Source organism: Perca flavescens, chromosome 8 (assembly GCF_004354835.1).
Source record: "Perca flavescens isolate YP-PL-M2 chromosome 8, PFLA_1.0, whole genome shotgun sequence".
NCBI classification, from domain to species: Eukaryota; Metazoa; Chordata; class Actinopteri; order Perciformes; family Percidae; genus Perca; species Perca flavescens.
This window is the reverse complement of record NC_041338.1, coordinates 38009542-38030307: the sequence shown is the minus strand read 5'-3', so window position 1 is coordinate 38030307 and position 20766 is coordinate 38009542. Positions and strand designations below refer to the sequence as shown.

The 20766-nt window shown below is 43.7% G+C and overlaps 1 protein-coding gene across 1 annotated transcript in view; it reads left to right on the top strand.

Annotated features, from left to right (window-relative positions):
• The first annotated feature begins 508 nt into the window (after positions 1-508).
• The window catches only part of nox5 (NADPH oxidase, EF-hand calcium binding domain 5), a 48758-nt gene continuing 28500 nt past the window's right edge, over positions 509-20766 (top strand). Inside the window, exons 1-13 of the mRNA XM_028586326.1 lie at positions 509-628; positions 2166-2316; positions 3314-3524; positions 4568-4808; positions 6962-7115; positions 8328-8500; positions 10700-10882; positions 12893-13025; positions 13537-13679; positions 14902-14946; positions 15283-15407; positions 15737-15821; positions 16822-16921. Of these exons, the coding sequence (XP_028442127.1) occupies positions 509-628; positions 2166-2316; positions 3314-3524; positions 4568-4808; positions 6962-7115; positions 8328-8500; positions 10700-10882; positions 12893-13025; positions 13537-13679; positions 14902-14946; positions 15283-15407; positions 15737-15821; positions 16822-16921 (1864 nt within the window). The remainder of the gene's footprint in view (positions 629-2165; positions 2317-3313; positions 3525-4567; positions 4809-6961; positions 7116-8327; positions 8501-10699; positions 10883-12892; positions 13026-13536; positions 13680-14901; positions 14947-15282; positions 15408-15736; positions 15822-16821; positions 16922-20766) is intronic.

The window sequence follows — 20766 nt, the reverse complement described above, 5'->3', positions numbered from 1 at the left end:
ACGGAGACAGACGTTACAGAAGCTGCAAGTCAAAGGCAGGCTTCGACAGAGCAAAGGGAGAGGCGTCAGTTTCCGTGTCGTGCAGACGGGTGTAGTAATGTGTATCCATACGTGATCGCGGTTCTCTGTTCCTCTTTTAAAATAAAAGCGCTGTCGATATCTTCTGTAACAGACGCGATGGAGGGATCAACACATCTCTATTCTCCAGCGGCATCCACCTTTGTTGTAAACAAATTCAACCCAAGCGCTCTTTGGTGACGTGCTTGATTACATTACTGTTTATCATCTGTACATTGTATAAAGCCCGCCCTGACAATTTATTGGTCCAAACAGCTCTGGTTGGAGCATAGTTTCTCCAATACGGATCAAGTCCAGACCGAACTTCCCAGCCTCAAATGTTGTGGGCGGGGCTAAGTTCGGCTGGCATCCAGGCTAGCCCATGGGCACACTGATTGAAAACAATGGTTAGTTCCAGTCGTATTTGTGTGTTTCCAGCAGCAGAGTCAGCATGAGTGTGGACGAGGACGCCCGCTGGCTGGAGTGGGTCACCAAACAGTTTGAGAGCATCGCCGGGGACGACAAAGAGATCGACATCGATGAGTTTAAAACGGCTCTCAAAGTCAAAGAGGTGAGAAAACTGCATGCAGCTTTATTTAGATGCATTCATCTTTTCCTGTGATTTTTTTGTTTGAATGGGAAAATGATTATATTTTGAAATGTATTAGCTGTATTTGAAATTGTTTTCATTAAATCTTTCCATCACAAACGGTGGATGAGTCTTTTAGGCTTTTGACATCTATTATATTCTATTAATGTTCTGTATCTGTTATTAAGTAAATGAATGAATAACGTGTGTTTTCTTTGTAGTCTTTCTTTTGGTTGTTTTATAACTTTAACAGCTTTGCCAGACCTTCCTCCTCCACAGCACTGTGGAGGAGGAAGGTCTGGCTAGTTCACACAGCATTCCTGAATGGGAGGAAAACATGTTCTGGTTTATTGGCATTTCTTTAAACCAATCACAATCATCGTGGGCGGGGCTAAGCTCCAGACGGAACCACGGTGCCTCTGCTAAATACTCTCAGGAAGGAACTTGTTTTGTTGGAACATGTGTACGTTCAAAAGTAGTTTTAGTCGTGCAACAGAAAACTGTGATTGGACAGATAGTCTAGCTAGCTGTCTGGATTTACCCTGCAGAGATCTGAGGAGCAGTTAACCGGAGTAGAGTTTGATTCTCTGCCCGAGCCTGAACTTGACCCAACCCAATATTTCCCGCCGTTATCCTCGGGCCGTGACCTTGATCAAGCATTTGTGTTTTTTTAATCATGACTTTATTAGCCTAATTGGGTGGGTGGAAGCTATGCCTCACCAGCTTCTCCCGTAGATCTGGGTGTATGTCCTGCACGGACTTGAATGGGAGGTAAACTGTGCTAAATGATGTCTCCCCCATCTGTAGCACTGTCTCTGATAATTGTGCAACCAGGAGTCCTTTAGCACCAGATATGGTCTCTCCTATACCAACCAGGCCAGATAGTCTCAGATATCTCACCAGTCCTTTAGCACCAGATATGGTCTCTCCTATACCAACCAGGCCAGATAGTCTCAGATATCTCACCAGTAATTAATTAATTAAATTAATTAGGTGATCGAGACCAGAAAGTCTCCTATATGGTTCCATGGCTTTGATTATGTTGCTGCGTTCATCTGTTACCCACACTATTTGGCTGAGGGAGATAGGGTTCAAGGTTTTTTTTACGTTTCTTCATTTGGATCCATTTGTGATCCATTCCATTCTGAATAAACTAACAGCAGTTTACATGCTTCGTCCTTGTTGCATTACAGGTATTTATTAAGATAATTCTAAACAGATTTCTGTAGTTTAAACAACTCTGAATTGTAGTTGAGAACTTCAGTTATAACGGCCCACGTATTAAAACATTGTCAGGTTTAAATCGGGCTCAGGCTCATAATTACAGTGAATGTGTTGGGCCGGACGGGCTCGGACACAGCGTGCATGGGCTCGGGTAGGGTCGGGCTTGATTTTTTGGGCCCAATCCAAGCTCTAATCTGGAGCAAACCTGGAAGTGGAACGTCGTAGATATAGACTATGTGCAGTCTTTCGGTTGTTGTATAACAGTTGTTTTATAACGAGTGTTTTCTGTGTGCAGTCTTTCTTTGCGGAGCGTTTCTTTGCGCTGTTCGACTCGGACGGCAGCGGCTCCATCAGTCTGGACGAGCTGCTGAAAGCTCTGGACCTGCTGATCCACGGCAGTGAGACGGATAAACTCAAGTTCCTGTTCCAGGTCTACGACGTGGACGGTCAGTCCGACACACAGAAACACACATCACTCCGGATTTACCTCCTCTTTTAGATTAACACACTTCTGGCAAAAGCCTAGTTGTTCAGCTTGAGTTTTAATCAAAATATGTTTTAAATATTCACATGGGAACAACCATGTCTTTGACATTGGTCCAGTATCAAGTGAGATCTCTGCAGTAGGCAGCGGAGAAACAAGCTACAATATAAGTTAATAGTAATTGTCCAGCTTGTATTATATGTAATGTTCTGTTGTTGCCGCTGACAGACTCAGATTATTATTCTAAGTGTCTGACAACATTATGGAAAGGACTTCTAAGAAGGTCAACCTTTCTCGATCTTTTTTTTTAAACATAAAAACTGAACGTGAATCTGCTTTTGCTAAACCCACCAGACTCCATGTAGATAATCACCACTTTTATCGTAAAAAAACACACTTCATTCAAAGTGGACAGAAACTAAATAAAACTATCAAAAGCCGTATTGGTTCATCTTTCCACTGTTCCAACAATCACCACTCTGGTTTGGTTGAAATAAACCCTTAATTCACCCATTTACATGTGGAGATATGCTGGCTCTATACACGCTAAAAGTCCTGATTATTTACATGGAGTCTGGTGGAGATATGCTGGCTCTATACACGCTAAAAGTCCTGATTATTTACATGGAGTCTGGTGGAGATATGCTGGCTCTATACACGCTAAAAGTCCTGATTATTTACATGGAGTCTGGTGGAGATATGCTGGCTCTATACACGCTAAAAGTCCTGATTATTTACATGGAGTCTGGTGGAGATATGCTGGCTCTATACACGCTAAAAGTCCTGATTATTTACATGGAGTCTGGTGGGTTTGTTGATGGTGATTTGGGTGTGGCTGCCGGACCAATTTCAAAGATTGTTGTTCACATTAGAGACTTAGACGCAGAAACATGGGATAATAGGGTTGGAAAGGAAACTGAACTGACCCTTCAAAAGACGTATTATTTGTCGTCCGTCAGGCAGCGGCTCCATCGACCCGGACGAGCTGCGGACGGTTCTGAAATCGTGTCTGCGCGAGAGCGCCATCTCTCTGCCGGAGGAGAAGCTGGACGACCTGACGCTGGCGCTGTTCGAGTCGGCCGACCGAGACAACAGCGGATCTATCACCTTCGAGGAGCTCAAGGCCGAGCTGGAGAACTTCCCCGAGGTTATGGAGAACCTCACCATCAGGTCCCAGAACACACAAAACAATTGTATATATATATATTTATATGTAGATTCTCTGAGATTAAAGTGGTAAATTTTAGGGATGCACCAAATCCAGGATTGGGCTTCTGATTCGGCTGAATATTGGGCTTTTTGACGGGGTTCTGGTTTCTGCTGAACATTAGAATTTTTTCCCACCGAACCCAACCCTACGCTTGCACTCGGCGCGCTACTCTGGTCGCCGTAACGACGGCGCCATTGATTACGGGAAGGTGTTTCCGTAGGTGGAGCGTTCAATGCAGCAGGCTGTGAGGAAGTGGACATGGATCTGGTGAGCAGAAAAAGTTGTTGTTTGGCAGAACTTTCAGTCAAAAGAAGGCCATTCAAGTCCAGCTACACGTTCAATCTGTTCAATGCTGATTGGTCTGGTGGTGGCGAGGACCCTAAACTATACACAACATGGCCACTGTTACAACATCTGGTCTGAAACATCTGGAAGAATACGAGTTGTGCACGAAGGAATCTCCAGACAGCAGCCAGAATGCAGCAACTTCAGGTACAGCAAAGGAAGGACAGTCCCTGTTTATTTCATTCATGAGTTTACTGGGTTCATGGACTGAGGATGGGAGGAGGAGGCAACACAATCTCAACCAGGGGATTCAGGGTTCAGCAGAAAACCCCAAAAATCTGGATTCAGTGCATCCCTGGTAAATTTATGGGAAAATAAACTCCTCCTTCCTTTACGATCTGCCGATTTTCAATCTTTTCAAAAAGACTCACATAGTCTCTGAGATTAAAGAGCTTAATTTGTCTATGTTATTGTCGCTTTTCTCTTTCAAAGTTTTTGACATTTTTTCCGACATTTTTGTGCCTCTCTCTTCCTTCCCCATTTACGCTCTTCTTTTTCCAGATGAAGAGCTTTTTAAACAGGCTTTTCTTCAACCTGTCTGCATTTTTTTCTTTATGTATTACTTTACTTTGTAATTCTAACTGTGTATTGTTGTGTTTTTACCACATATCATCCTTTGTGTGTTTATGTATAAATTACTTCCTTCCTGTCCCGGCAGCGCTGCTAACTGGCTGAAGCCCCCGGCGGCGGCGGACCAGAAGAAGCGGCGTGCGCCGCGGTACCTGACGCGCGCCTACTGGCAGAACAACAGCAGGAAGCTGTTCTTCCTCTGCCTGTACGCCGTGGTCACCGTGCTGCTGTTCACCGGCGCCATGCTGCAGCATCGCCACGGCGGCGCCTGGTTCATGGTGGCCAAGGGCTGCGGCCAGTGCCTCAACTTCAACTGCACCTTCATCCTGGTACGACCAGAGTCTCAGAGTAACTCACTGTCTCCTAGAAACTCACTGTCTCAGAGTAACTCACTGTCTCTCTCAGAGTAACTCACTGTCTCAGAGTAACTCACTGTCTCAGAGGAACTCACTGTCTCAGAGGAACTCACTGTCTCAGAGGAACTCACCGTCTCAGAATAACTCACTGTCTCAGAGGAACTCACTGTCTCAGAGTAACTCACTGTCTCTCTCAGAGTAACTCACTGTCTCAGAGTAACTCACTGTCTCTCTCAGAGTAACTCACTGTCTCAGAGGAACTCACTGTCTCAGAGGAACTCACTGTCTCAGAGTAACTCACTGTCTCAGAGTAACTCACTGTCTCAGAGTAACTCACTGTCTCAGAGTAACTCACTGTCTCAGAGTAACTCACTGTCTCTCTCAGAGTAACTCACTGTCTCAGAGTAACTCACTGTCTCTCTCAGAGTAACTCACTGTCTCAGAGGAACTCACTGTCTCTCTCAGAGTAACTCACTGTCTCAGAGTAACTCACTGTCTCTCTCAGAGTAACTCACTGTCTCAGAGTAACTCACTGTCTCTCTCAGAGTAACTCACTGTCTCAGAGTAACTCACTGTCTCTCTCAGAGTAACTCACTGTCTCAGAGTAACTCACTGTCTCAGAGGAACTCACTGTCTCAGAGGAACTCACTGTCTCAGAGGAACTCACTGTCTCAGAATAACTCACTGTCTCAGAGTAACTCACTGTCTCTGTGTGTGTGTGTGTGTGTGTGTGTGTGTGTGTGTGTGTGTGTGTGTGTGTGTGTGTGTGTGTGTGTGTGTGTGTGTGTGTGTGAGTGAGTGTGTGTGTGTGTGTGTTTTTGTCTCTTTTTTCAAAATTTGTCTCTCATTTGAATTTCTTGTCACTTTTGTCGCCCTAGTGTTGCCTTCCTTCTTTCAACTGTGTCTTTTTCAAAGTATTTATTACTATTTTATTGATCTGGCGAGCTCCAGTTCTCCACTCTCAGATCAGTCCGGCATCTTGAGATAAATTTGGAGCCGTTCACCAAACGACCGGGCCAATCAGCGTTGGTTTTGAGGCGGGTTTAGGTGTTGATAAACAGATGGTTTATCCAATCAGCTAACCAGGATTTTCAGACAGCGGTAGCCCTAATTCTGTTAGCTGCTCGCTAATGCTTTTTCCTCTTGGATCCTTCTTTTGGAATATGGACCAGGAACCTGAAATGGGGCCTTTTATTCCTAAATTCTCGTTACACAAACGGCAAATCTCCTTTATCAACATGCTGCTAGCTTGCTGAGCTAACGAGCTATGCTTTGCCTGCAGCAGCAGCATGGGTAGCCTGGCTCGTGGTTGTATTTTCATACGCTTTGTGGATCTGATTGGTTGATTCGGCCCGTCTATCACCAACTATAGGTGGTGATAAACAGATGATTTATCCAATCAGCTAACCAGGATTTTCGCCCCTTCCCAAAAGTTCTCCAACGGAAAGTTCCCAGATGGATATGCCGAGCTAATGCGAAGCGATCCATCTGGAGTAGTCAGGTTAGTATTCTTCCTCTTTATAGAGAATTATTTTTTCTACCAATCATTATTCTCACTGGTTAGGGGGTACATGGCTTAAAAACACTGTTCAAAGGGGGAACATTATTGAAAAAAGCTTGAGAACCAGAGGTTTACTAGCCTGACCAGCCAGCCCCACATCCAGATGTTGGGTCTGGCAACTCTCCATTGGTCAGGGCTCAATTGGAGGGGCGGGATAAACAGTTGTCTTTCAAATTCCCTCTGCACCAATAGGATAGCTCTCCAACCAACCAGAACAACACCAGCTGATGAATTAAACTTTAAACTCCCAACTCCTCTTCCTTTTTTAAGAATGACTTCAGTGCCCTTCTTTGTTCTTTTCTCAAAGAAAAGCTGAACTCCAAGTCTTCCAGAAGACCTCTGGTCACCAGCAGCCATAAGCCCCGCCCACCGGCTCTATACACGATGTGATTGGCCTCACTAGATTTTGGTGTTTTCCAGAGTGCCTAGACCCCCCTGGCTGCAGATTACATTTGCTGCTACTAGTGGTCTAGATTTCTAGGCTGGTGGTCTACAGCAAACATCTGCCTCTGATTGTGACAGGTATTCTCTCTGTGGTGAAGTTTCTGGGTTTCTGTGTGTGCAGGTTCTGATGCTGCGGCGCTTCCTGACGTGGCTGCGGGCCACGTGGGTGGTGCGGGTCTTTCCTCTGGACCAGAACATCCTGCTGCATCAGATCGTGGGCTACGCCATCCTCTGCTTCACGCTGGTGCACACCACCGCGCACGTCTTCAACTTTGGTACAAACTCACTGGCTCTCACTTCAGTTCAGTTCAGTTTATTCTTTGTCCCAGAAGGGCAGTTTATATGCAGCAGGAAGACATCACATGGAGATATACAGTACAGGCCAAAAGTTTGGACCCACCTTCTCATTCAGTGTGTTTCCTTTTTATTTTCATGATTATTTACATTGTAGATTCTCACTGAAGGCATCAAAACTATGAATGAACACATATGGAATTATGTACTTAACAAAAAAGTGTGAAATAACTGAAAACATGTCTTATATTTTAGATTCTTCAAAGTAGCCACCCTTTGCTTTTTTATTAATAAGGGAAATAATTCCACTAATGAACCCTGACAAGGCACACCTGTGAAGGTAAAACCATTTCAGGTGACTACCTCATGAAGCTCATTGAGAGAACACCAAGGGTTTGCAGAGTTATCAAAAAAAGCAAAGGGTGGCTACTTTGAAGAATCTAAAATATAAGACATGTTTTCAGTTATTTCACACTTTTTTAAATCTGCAGCATGTTTCTAGATGTTATACATGATCTAGTCTCTGTAGAAGAGTGTGTTGTGTGGCCCTGGTCCAGGTCTGATAACTTCTCCTTTCTCTTATCTATCTTCTTCTGAATGGAACAAAAAACAGTCAGATTTACCTTTAATCTTTTTCCCGTTGTGTGTGTGTGTGTGTGTGTGTGTGTGTGTGTGTGTGTGTGTGTGTGTGTGTGTGTGTGTGTGTGTCTGTGTGTGTGTGTGTCTGTGTGTGTGTGTGTGTGTGTGTGTGTGTGTGTGTGTGTGTGTGTGTGTCTGTCTGTGTGTGTGTGTGTGTATGTGTGTGTGTGTGTGTGTGTGTGTGTGTGTGTGTGTGTGTGTGTGTGTCTGTGTGTGTCTGTGTGTGTGTGTGTGTGTGTGTGTGTGTGTGTGTGTGTGTGTGTGTGTGTGTGTGTGTATCTGTCTGTCTGTCTGTCTGTCTGTGTGTGTGTATCTGTGTGAGTGTGTGTCTTTGTGTGTGTGTTTGTCTGTCTGTCTGTCTGTCTGTGTATGTGTGTGTGTGTCTGTGTTTGTCTGTATATATGTGTTTCTGTGTGTTTGTCTGTCTGTCTGTGTATGTGTGTGTATCTGTGTGTGTGTGTGTGTGTATCTGTGTGTGTATTTGTGTATCTGTGTCTGTGTATCTGTGTGTTTGTGTGTGTGTGTGTGTGTGTGTGTGTGTGTGTGTGTTTCAGTGCAGCTCTCGGAGCACAGTGGCTTCTCTCTGTGGGAGTACCTGCTGACCACGCGTCCCGGCGTGGGCTGGGTCAACGGGACGGCCTCTCTGACCGGGGTCGTCCTGCAGCTCGTCATCTTCCTCATGGTGCTCTGCTCCAGCACCTTCGTACGCCGCAGCGGACACTTCGAGGTACATTAGCATCCGGGTGTGTGTGTGTGTGTGTGTGTGTGTGTGTGTGTGTGTGTGTGTGTGTGTGTGTGTGTGTGTGTGTGTGTGTCTTCCTCATGGTGCTCTGCTCGGACACTTCGAGGTACATTAGACAGCGCGACAAATAAAGTTTAGGGGGAACTGTTCCTTTAAACAATAAAAAAGTTTATTTCTAAGTGCAGTAGGTTTGTTGAGTTGTGCGTGCGTGAGTGTGTCTGTGTGTGTGTCTGTGTGTGCGTGTCTGTCTGTGTTTGTGTGTGTGTGTGTGTGTGTGTGTGTGTGTGTGTGTGTGTGTGTCTGTCTGTGTGTGTGTGTGTGTGTGTGTGTGTGTGTGTGTGTGTGTGTGTGTGTGTGTGTGTGTGTGTGTGTGTGTGTGTGTGTCTGTGTGTGTGTGTGTGTGTGTGTGTGTGTGTGTGTGTGTGTGTGTGTGTGTGTGTGTGTGTGTGTGTGTGTGTGTGTGTGTGTGTGTGTGTGTGTGTGTGTGTGTGTGTGTGTGTGTGTGTCTGTCTGTGTGTGTGTGTGTGTGTGTGTGTGTGTGTGTGTGTCTGTCTGTGTTTGTGTTTGTGTGTGTGTGGTTTGTTGTGTTGCAGCTTTTAAAAACATTGTGTAAATTTCAGTAATCCAGACTGAGTCCGTATTGATTGATTGATTATCTGTGCATATAAAACTCTTTCTGTCTCCACCTTCACCCTCTCACTCTTCCTCCAGCTACAGTCTGAGCCGTCTATATAACATAATATATAATATATAATATATAATATAATATATATAATATATATAATATAATATATATAATATATAATATATAATATATAATATAATATATAATATATAATATATGATATAATATATATATATAATATAATATATGGCTCAGCGGCTCCCTCTGCTGTCTCTGCTCACATATTGCAATTATAACGAAATCCTGCTGTTGGGATTCTCAGGATACATTAATATATACATCCAGTAGTGGAAGATGTATTATGATCCTTTACTGCAGTAAAAGTACTAATAATAATAATAATAATAATAATACTCTGTTACAGTTAAAGTCCTGCAGGAAAAATGTTACTTCAGTAAAAGTGTGTAAGTATCATCAGGAGAATGTAGTTAAAGGGGTGATAGAATGATTATATAGGGTATTTCACACTGTTCCTTATGGTCTCCTAATGGGGTATGTAACATTGGTTGGGCTGAAAATGGCCTGGTTGATATTTTATTGGCCCTTATGCATCCCTGTGTTTTGGCCCTATTTGTAACAAGAGCTTTTCTTCCAAATATGGTATGCTCGTGAATATTTAGATGAGCTGAGTGCTGATTGGTTGAGCGAATCCCCAATACACACACATTAGAGAAGCGACAGAATCTCATATTCCAAACACTGCAATGTTTCATTACCAAATTCACTTCTGAGACTTTTTTATGTGAGAAATCAACTATATAAAGCTCATATATGGGCCGTTTTACGAAAATTGATGGCTAATTGCACATATGGTAAGACGTATGGTAAGTGTCGGACTTCAGCGGCGGTGCTGCTGCCTCGCCGCCCGGCCTGCCTTGCTTCACAGACCCCGGCCTGCTGTCAGCTCCGTTAGGCTGGCAGCCCTAACAGAGCTCCAGGGCCTGTATATATATATATATATATATATATATATATATATATATATATACCTAAATGTCTTATAAAGCTAACAACGGTGTCCAATTTCAAGTTAGTTAATAGTTTAGCTAGGTGTTTCGTTAGCTGCGACTGTCACTTCAATCCTATCTATGTGTAGCTACAAATCACGGATCGTTAGCTTCATTTTTGGTCGTAATTCGAATATATTTACAGTTTGAATTTCGTCACGCCACATATACAACATCTAACTAAATGTCTTATAAAGCTAACAACGGTGTCCGATTTCAAGTTAATGAATATGTGTGAGCTGTAAGGGTTTCGTTAGCTGCGACTGTCCCTACAATCCTCCTATGTGTATAGATAGTTGCTAGTTAGCTTCATTTTTGGTCGTAATTCGAGTATATTTATAGTTTGAATTTCATCACGCCAGTTATACAACATGTCCTGCATGTTCCCTGTCCTACAGGTGTTCTACTGGTCTCACCTGTCCTACGTGTGTTCCCTGTCCTACAGGTGTTCTACTGGTCTCACCTGTCCTACGTGTGTTCCCTGTCCTACAGGTGTTCTACTGGTCTCACCTGTCCTACGTGTGGGTCTGGGCTCTGCTTGTGGTTCACTGTGCAAACTTCTGGAAGTGGTTCCTGGTTCCGGGACTGATCTTCCTGCTGGAGAAGATCGTAGGAATCGCTGTTGCCCGTATGGGAGGACTTCACATCGTGGAGGTCAACCTGCTGCCGTCCAAGGTGCAGATACAATACAAACTCTGACTGTTCAGCAGCAGTTAGAGTCCACTAAAAGTTCTGTTGTTGCTGCTGACAGACTCAGATTATTATTCTAAGTGTCTGACAACATTATGGGATGGATCCCTACTGAGATAGACCTTTTAGTTAAAGAGTAAGATCCTTTTAGTTTAACATGAAACAGCCCCGAAATCACCATCACCAAACTCCACCAGACTCCATGTAAATAATCAGGACTTTTAGCGTGTATAGAGCCAGCATATCTCCACCAGACTCCATGTAAATAATCAGGACTTTTAGCGTGTATAGAGCCAGCATATCTCCACCAGACTCCATGTAAATAATCAGGACTTTTAGCGTGTATAGAGCCAGCATATCTCCACCAGACTCCATGTAAATAATCAGGACTTTTAGCGTGTATAGAGCCAGCATATCTCCACCATACTCCGTGTAAATAATCAGGACTTTTAGCGTGTATAGAGCCAGCATATTTCCACCATACTCCGTGTAAATAATCAGGACTTTTAGCGTGTATAGAGCCAGCATATTTCCTTGAATATAGAGCCAGCATATTTCCACCAAACTCCATGTAAATAATCAGGACTTTTAGCGTGTATAGAGCCAGCATATCTCCACCAGACTCTATGTAAATAATCAGGACTTTTAGCGTGTATAGAGCCAGCATATCTCCACCAGACTCCGTGTAAATAATCAGGACTTTTAGCGTGTATAGAGCCAGCATATCTCCACCAGACTCTATGTAAATAATCAGGACTTTTAGCGTGTATAGAGCCAGCATATTTCCACCAGACTCCATGTAAATAATCAGGACTTTTAGCGTGTATAGAGCCAGCATATTTCCTTGAATATAGAGCCAGCATATTTCCACCAGACTCCATGTAAATAATCAGGACTTTTAGCGTGTATAGAGCCAGCATATCTCCACCAGACTCCGTGTAAATAATCAGGACTTTTAGCGTGTATAGAGCCAGCATATCTCCACCAGACTCCGTGTAAATAATCAGGACTTTTAGCGTGTATAGAGCCAGCATATTTCCACCAGACTCCATGTAAATAATCAGGACTTTTAGCGTGTATAGAGCCAGCATATCTCCACCAGTCTCTGTGTAAATAATCAGGACTTTTAGCGTGTATAGAGCCAGCATATCTACACCAGTCTCTGTGTAAATAATCAGGACTTTTAGCGTGTATAGAGCCAGCATATCTCCACCAGACTGCGTGTAAATAATCAGGACTTTTAGCGTGTATAGAGCCAGCATATCTCCACCAGACTCTATGTAAATAATCAGGACTTTTAGCGTGTATAGAGCCAGCATATTTCCACCAGACTCCATGTAAATAATCAGGACTTTTAGCGTGTATAGAGCCAGAATATCTCCACCAGACTCCATGTAAATAATCATGACTTTTAGCGTGTATAGAGCCAGCATATCTCCACCAGACTCCATGTAAATAATCAGGACTTTTAGCGTGTATAGAGCCAGCATATTTCCACCAGACTCCATGTAAATAATCAGGACTTTTAGCGTGTATAGAGCCAGCATATCTCCACCAGACTCCATGTAAATAATCAGGACTTTTAGCGTGTATAGAGCCAGCATATTTCCACATGTAAATGGGTGAATAAAGGTTTATTTCAACCAAACCAGAGTGTTGATTGTTGGAACAGTGTAACCAAGACAGCTTTTCGTAGTTTTATTTAGTTTCTGTCCACTTTGAATGAAGTGTGTTTTTCAATGATAAAAGTCCTGATTATTTACATGGAGTCTGGTGGGTTAAAGTTGTTCAAACATTGTTGTTTCAAAATAAAGTCTCCCGTTGCTGGCTTTGTTTGAAGAAAGAAGTAAAAAAGGAGCGTTAGTTTGTTGTTGTTATTGTAGGTACCTGACAAACCCTTCTCAAACAGAGAACCAACCTTATTAAATCAGCATCATGTGATCATGAATGTGGTATTAACAGTTATATTAACAGTGTTTCTGTGTCTGTGTGCAGGTGACTCACCTGGTGATCAAACGTCCGGAGTTCTTCCACTTCAAACCGGGAGATTACGTCTACATCAACATCCCCGAGATCGCCAAGTACGAGTGGCACCCGTTCACCATCAGCAGCCCTCCGGAGCAGTCCGGTACACACACACACACACACACACACACACACACACACACACACACACACACACACACACAAACACACAAACACACACACACACACACACACACTCTCTCTCACACACACACACACACACACTCTCTCTCACACACACACACACACACACACACACACACACACACACACACACACACACACACACACAAACACAAAAACACATAAACACACAAACACATCTTAAACCAGAAATAACAAAAGAAGAAAAATACAAAATGCCACTCACTGTATCCCGAATGGGACCCAAAAGTTTTAAACATTTAATAAAATGGCTCCTTAGGTTCAGTAGTCATGTTCACGTTCCTTCAACAGTGGTTGTTTTTACCTGACAAGGTCAGTTTTATAGTCGGTGTAATTGTCTTTGGTTAGTTTTAAGTGTTGGACTGCTGTGACCTTTGACCTGTTACGTGTTGGACTGCTGTGACCTTTGACCTGTTAAGTGTTGGACTGCTGTGACCTTTGACCCTCAGACAGTCTGTGGCTCCACATCCGCTCCATGGGCCAGTGGACCAACCGCCTCTACGAGTACTTCAGGCAGCCGCAGAGAGAGGAGGTCAGCCCCAAGAGGCTCGCTGCCAGCCTGAGGCACCGCAGACAGCTGACCAGGGCACAGGTATATATATATATATACACACACACACACACACACACACACACACACACACACACAGATACACACACACACACACACACACACACACACAGATACACACACACACACACACACACACACACACACACATATACACACACACACACACACACACACACAGATATACACACACACACACACACACACACACACACACACACACACACACACACACACACACAGATATACACACACACACACACACACACACACACACACATATACACACACACACACACACACAGATATACACACACACACACACACACACACACACACACACAGATATATACACACACACACACACACACACACACACACACACACACACACACACACAGATATACACACACACACACACACACAGATATATACACACACACACACACACACGTAGAGATATACACACACACAGATATACACACACACACAGATATACACACACACACACACACACAGATATACACACACACACACACATACAGATATATACACACACACACACACACACACACAGATATACACACACACACAGATATACACACACACACACACACACACACACATATATACACACACACACATACACACACACACAGATATACACGCATACACACAGACACACACACACACACATATATATATATATATACACACACACACACACACACACACACACACGGACACACACATTCACTCTGTCAGGTTATATTTCCTGATTTCTCTGCCCTCTACAGGAGGAGTTGTTCAGCTTTACTAACTGTAACGGAGCCGTAGCGTCTAACGAGAACGCCTCCGTAGAGCTGATGATGTACCGGCAGAACGGCTCGCCGGCCCCCCCCACCTCTGAGGCTCCGCCCCCAGACGGGCTGGAGCCCGCCGAGAGGGGAGAGGCTCCTCCAATCAGAGAGGTATTCAGGAAACTCACAATTATTATTATTATTTTTGAAGCAGATTTTAATTGCCAAGCTCGGGAGAGAAGAGAGAATATTTAGTTTAAGAACAAGCTGTGAAATAACCTGTAGTTTTTTGAAATGTTTGAACACTGCAGCTGACATTTTGGTGTTTTATAAACCCATGAATTTTGGGCACTTTGTGTGCCTGACACATACATAAATAATCAATCAATAAAGTCAATCATTATTTTATCTGTTATTGACTGGTTCTCCTTTTGATACTGCAGGTTTCTGCCAAGTTTGGTGAGAATCACAGATTCTGCAACATCAAGGTGAGCTAATACAAACACGTCACCAACATGATCGGACTAATAGACCTATAGGCAGTGTTGGTAATGTGGAAACGATCGCAAGATTTGATCACAGCTGTAGCTACAAATGATGGATCGTTTTCAGAGCCCAGAAGTGATTTATTGCTGTCGGGATGTAAAGACCATTTCAAACAATATATAAAAAACACTGTATATTGGAAAATGTTACAAACCCTGCCTTTTTTAACAGTATTTTGTGCGTGTCTGTGTCTGTGTCTATCTATGTGTGTGTGTGTGTGTGTGTGTGTGTGTGTGTGTGTGTGTGTGTGTGTGTGTCTCTGTGTGTCTGTGTGTCAGTGTTATGTAGACGGACCGTATGGGACCCCTACGAGACAGATCTTTACCTCTGAGCACGCAGTCCTGATCGGGGCTGGTATCGGGATCACACCGTTCGCCTCCATCCTGCAGAGCATCATGTACCGGTGAGATCCCAGACTCTGGATCTGGGACTGTGTTTGGATCCAGAGTGCAGGGTCAGCAGGTCCAATACAGCATGCTAAGACTGCGTTCACTCACACTAAGACATGGAAATCTCACGTTTTACAAAATGGGACCTTTAAAGCTACATTGTGTAAGAATTTCTCCCATCTAGCCGTGAAATTGTATATGACAACCAACTGAATATTACTTTCTAGCGCTAAGAATTAATCAAAAAATTACACAATGGAGCTTTAAAGGAAGTAAACAAATGAATGAAGTTCTACAAATATATAAACCTAGCTTTATATGATGATGTGTTTGTGTTCTACAGATACCGCATGAGGAAGCAGAACTGTCCCAACTGTAACTACTCCTGGTGTGAAAACATTAAAGACGGCGAGATGTTGTTACGCAAAGTAAGAAAACACAACAGAGGGTCAGTTATCGGGGATGTGTCGCTGCACATATCACGTTGTATTCAGTGGTGTAGTATACGTGATACGCAGGTATATATACCTACTAAGAAAGCTCCAGGATTTCTATATACCCACTTAGCAATGCCCAATGACACGCAACAACATACTTTCCATTATATTTTTGATATAATTTGAATAGTCAACTGTGTTTTTCTTCTTCACATAGGCTAAATAAAAGGTATTTCCACCGTAAATTGGTGAATAAAAGTTATCCGAATGCAGGAAATGAAGTCTTTGACGCTCAAAATAACCCTGGGTGTAACAGAACAGAACTGGAGGTTGGACCCAAAAGCAGACGTGACACAGGAAATACGTTTAAGTGATTGAATAAAGATAAATATATACAGTGAATAGTGCAAGGGGGTGTCGTGTCCAGGGGGATCCAGTGGTGAGTGGTGGGTGCAGTGGGCTCTCCAGAGCGTGCCCAGTGAAACAGTGTCTCTTATTTGTGGCATCGACCATGTGGTAATGGCGTCATCCAGAGTCCAACAAACAATTCCAACACGTGGCAAACTTCCTTGAATCCAGAGAGAAGCAGGCAAGCAGGCAAGTAGGCAGGGGTAACAGGACGCAAGCAAGCAAGGCCGACACGCTAGTAGACTGAGCGATCTGAGTGGATCACAGAGCCGGTCTTAAGTACTGCTGGGGATGATTAGGGAATGAACTTCAGCTGGCACAGCCTGCAAACTGTTCTATTCTTTTATTTCAGAGTACAATAAGACATTGAACTGCATGAATTTCAATAAAAAACCTGGAGAAATTGGGGTGTTCTAAAACTATTGACGGGTAGTGTATATATAGGCCAATATATTTATATACAGTACGGTTTACCCACTACAATACATTAGACTACACCACTGGCTGTAGTTTGAATGAAATGAGTGAGGAAATGTGTTTGATGTAAACAATTGGAACATGAGTCTGTTTTTGGACCCTGCAGGTCGACTTCATCTGGATCAACAGAGACCAGAAGTCGTTTGAATGGTTTGTTAGTTTACTGACCAAACTGGAGATGGACCAGGCAGATGAAGAGCCAGAAGGTGAGTGCAATACAAGTTCATTTATAATACTATAAAGTTTGTAATCTGCTGCCACAAAGCTTGGTTGTGTCCAGTCAGATGTCTGAGAGGACTACCCTATACGTCTGAATGCTCTTTGATTGGTTTAGCTTGTAGAAAGTCCTCTTCACTTTAATAGATGTTCTTTAGTTTTGTACATGGAAAACAAAACTTTGTATAATTGTCACGGTCCAATTGGTCAGTTAGGACAGAAGACAAACAACTTCTCTCAGTTAAGGTGGTTTATTAAAACTGGAATAATAAGAGAACTTTTATATATAAGGATCTTCCTGGTTTGAGAAGCCACAGTCAGCGTAATACGTCTCCATAACAGCAGGCGGCGCTTATCTGTATTGTCACCCGAAAATAAAAACCAGCAGCTGATTGGATGAACGTGTCACGTGGGTCTGACTTCTCCGGAAATTCAGAGACACACTGTCATGGCGGCTTGTTCAGAATCCGATCTCATATTGTACTAAAATAGTTCACCGAAATGTGTTTCTGAAAACATTTGAAGAGAGAAATAGGCCGTGCAGTTGCTGAATCTGTCTTCATTTCAGATCAACAAAGGTCAGTTTGAAAGATTTTCGTCAGATTTTGAGAGACTCTAGTCACGCTCATCACGCTCCTCATTTCCTGGTTAGCTCTCCACCAATCAGATGGGTCATTGAGTCCGACTGCCGGCAGTGCCCGCCCCGCCGATTATACATGTCAAATTGGCCAAAATGAAGGCTGACGGCCCCTCGGACGGACGACGGCACGGAACACACCGAACTGACTCGAGTCACCGACCTCGCCAGACTGTCAGACGGACGATTATCGGGTCTGTGTGTCCGGGCCTTAAGGCGGGAGGCGGGCGTGGTTTAAACGGTGCTTCCTTGTTGGTGCACAGGCTGGTCCCAGGCTGGCACTCAATCCATCCAATGGTAGAGGACAACACCCTGAAAGAGAGATTTCCTGCTCTCCCTCCCCTCGGGTATTGTTCACTCGTTTACAAGGAGGGAGTCAGTTTACTAAGAGGAAGTCAAACTGGTTCAAACCAGTCTGACTGCCTCCCCACCCTTAAGTGTCAATGCTTTGAGTGTGTGAATGTGTGCGTCACTATGTGTATGTGTTATTTTTCCTAGCAATAGCCATTCTTTAAGATGCCGTTCTCTACAGTATTGGTAAATATTTCTAACAAAATGGTTCAACTAGTCCATCAACTGAAAGGGCAGAAATAGATCCTCTAAAAAAACAGTTCCAAAAGCATTCTCCCATCATGCAACACTTTTGGGGCATCCACTAAATCAAGTTCATTCTCAAACTTTTCCGAATGTAATTAAAACATTTGGTGTCTGAATTAGTTTTCATCACTGCTTAGAAAGTTATTATTGAAGGAAAGAAGAAAATAGCAATATAAATAGTAGTTAGCTGGTTATAACTCTCTATCAGTTTAATCTTAAAATGGGTTTCATGCTTCTTGCGTTCAGCGCTGTTTATTAATTGCAATAAACCGATAAAAAGTATGCTGAAATAACATCATAACGCTGATTTGTAAAAATACTGAATTCTTACTTTATAAGGTCCCTCTGCAAGAAGACAAGCAAACAACTTTTAAAATGCTTGTTTTCTGAATGGAGTTTGAATTTGAGTTTGAATTCCGCGTCTTCACCTCATTCACGTCTTGCTATTTGCATCATGTGCCGAAAATTCACGTCTATTCGCGACTTTGCTTTGACTTTGTATGTATAATCGTGACACTGAATTCTGGCGAAAACCCCTTGGTGTGAACTTGCCATACAAGTTCTTAAGTGACAGAACCTCCAGGTCTGTCTGATCCAGAGCCTTAAAAGGCAGATCTGCAATGCCATCCAGCATCATGTGGAGGTCCAATTGTGGGACAAAGCGCTGAGCAAGAGGACTCGGCCATGCGGAGGCTGGGATGCAGTCCAGCCCGTCATTGTCCACCGTAATCACTGCTGCAAACAACACCACCAAGATGAATGCAGAACAGCCGCTCTTGCATAGGCCCTGCAGGAAACCTAGGATACCCTGTGGGGCACGAACCCGGATTGAGTCCCTGGACAACACCTGCCAACATGTGTAGCATGCAAAAAGACATCTTTTCAATTAGCCATTCAGAACACACAGGTCCAGTATGGGTCTCAATTTGTTTACATTCAACATGGCGACCACCGAAGCATAGCAACCCTTTGATGCCGCTGTCGCTGCTAAGTCACCCAGATCGTTGGTCTGATTGGTTGAAGGACTATCCAATTGCGCACAGAGTCATTTGAACTATGCCCAGTGATCATGCCTCTTGTGCATTAGAAAATACAGAGCAGACTCTTAAAAGATTGAGCTTTGTCTGGTGATAGCCAGACTAGAAGGGATGCCTTCCATCTTCAAGACTTCCTTCTTGGTGGGGATGGAGAGAGAGGTCTGAAGAGGCTAGCGGCAGAAAAGCAATGCATCGTCTCTTCGTAGAGTCCTGTCCAACCAGGTGAAGAGAGTGCCGCAGAGCTGTACCTAGGCCAGGTGACGCTCTGTGAACGACAGGGTGCTGGGATTGTTGGGAAGAGCTAGAAAGGGCCCAACGATCCCAACCCTCCCATCTTGGCACAAGGCTGGTCGGAATAGCATGTCTTCCATCCCCTGTGTCTGATGGTGAGGGAAGGCAAGGATCAGACGGGATGCAAATGTAAATCGCAGGAAGGGGGGATTTTGCATTCACGCATCACGATGGGGGCTCTGCTGTCAGCGATGTTGCTGCTGCAGCAGCTGCTGGCGAGTGGAGAGGCTGCTGGGGGAAGAGGTGAAAGCCTAGCTCCATACAAAGTCAAATCAGCTAATTCGAAACTTTTCAAATATAGTGTAAATTCCAATCTACACACGTGCATTCACTCAATTGCATTTTTTGTTACTACTGGCTGTTTTTCCCCTCTACATGCAAACACACCCATCTGCAATTATCATCATCATATAATCAGGCACAAAGCAGACTCAACTGTTTTCATTCCTTGCATAGTTTTGTTTCTTTTTTGTTGTTGTTGTCATGGACACAGTCATCATCTCTGTTGTTTAAGACTACATACTCAATACAAAAAACAGAAGTAGTAGACCGTGTCTAATGGGGACAACACCCATGGTTGACAAGTGATTAATCAGCTTGGAATGAAACTCAACCTGACAAACACTGTATAAAGTACAGGTTTTTATTGTGCCTCTCTAAGACAACACACGCACTCACACAGGGAGAGACGGATGATAAGATTCTCTTTCAGACCAAAACCACCACATCCACTGAGAGAGGACATCTACAGGAGGGATTACTGGGAATACTGGAATACTACCACTTCAGCCAGCTGCTGAATCCACAAACCGAATGAGAGTTTTACAGGGAATTATAACTTTCAGGAAACGGAGTGACTGAGCTGTCGGCCTGCTGTGTTTCCTGCTTCACTCAGAGACTAAATGGCTTCCAGATTAGAGAAAGATATCTGCTGTCCGATCTGCCATGAAGTCTTTAAAGATCCTGTTCTTCTGTCATGTACCCACAGCTTCTGTAAAGGCTGTCTGCAGAGCTGGTGGACAGAAAAAAAAGCACGTGAGTGTCCACTTTGTAATAGATGTTCAAAGCCAAAACCACCTTTAAACCGGGTGTTAAAGAACCTGTGTGAGAGTTTCTTAGAGGAGAGAGATCAGAAAACTTCAGAGGCTCGCTGCAGTCTGCACTCTGAGAAACTCAAACTCTTCTGTCTGGACCATGAGCAGCCAGTGTGTCTCGTCTGCAGAGATTCAGAAACACACTCCAACCACAGATTCAGACCCATTGATGAAGCTGC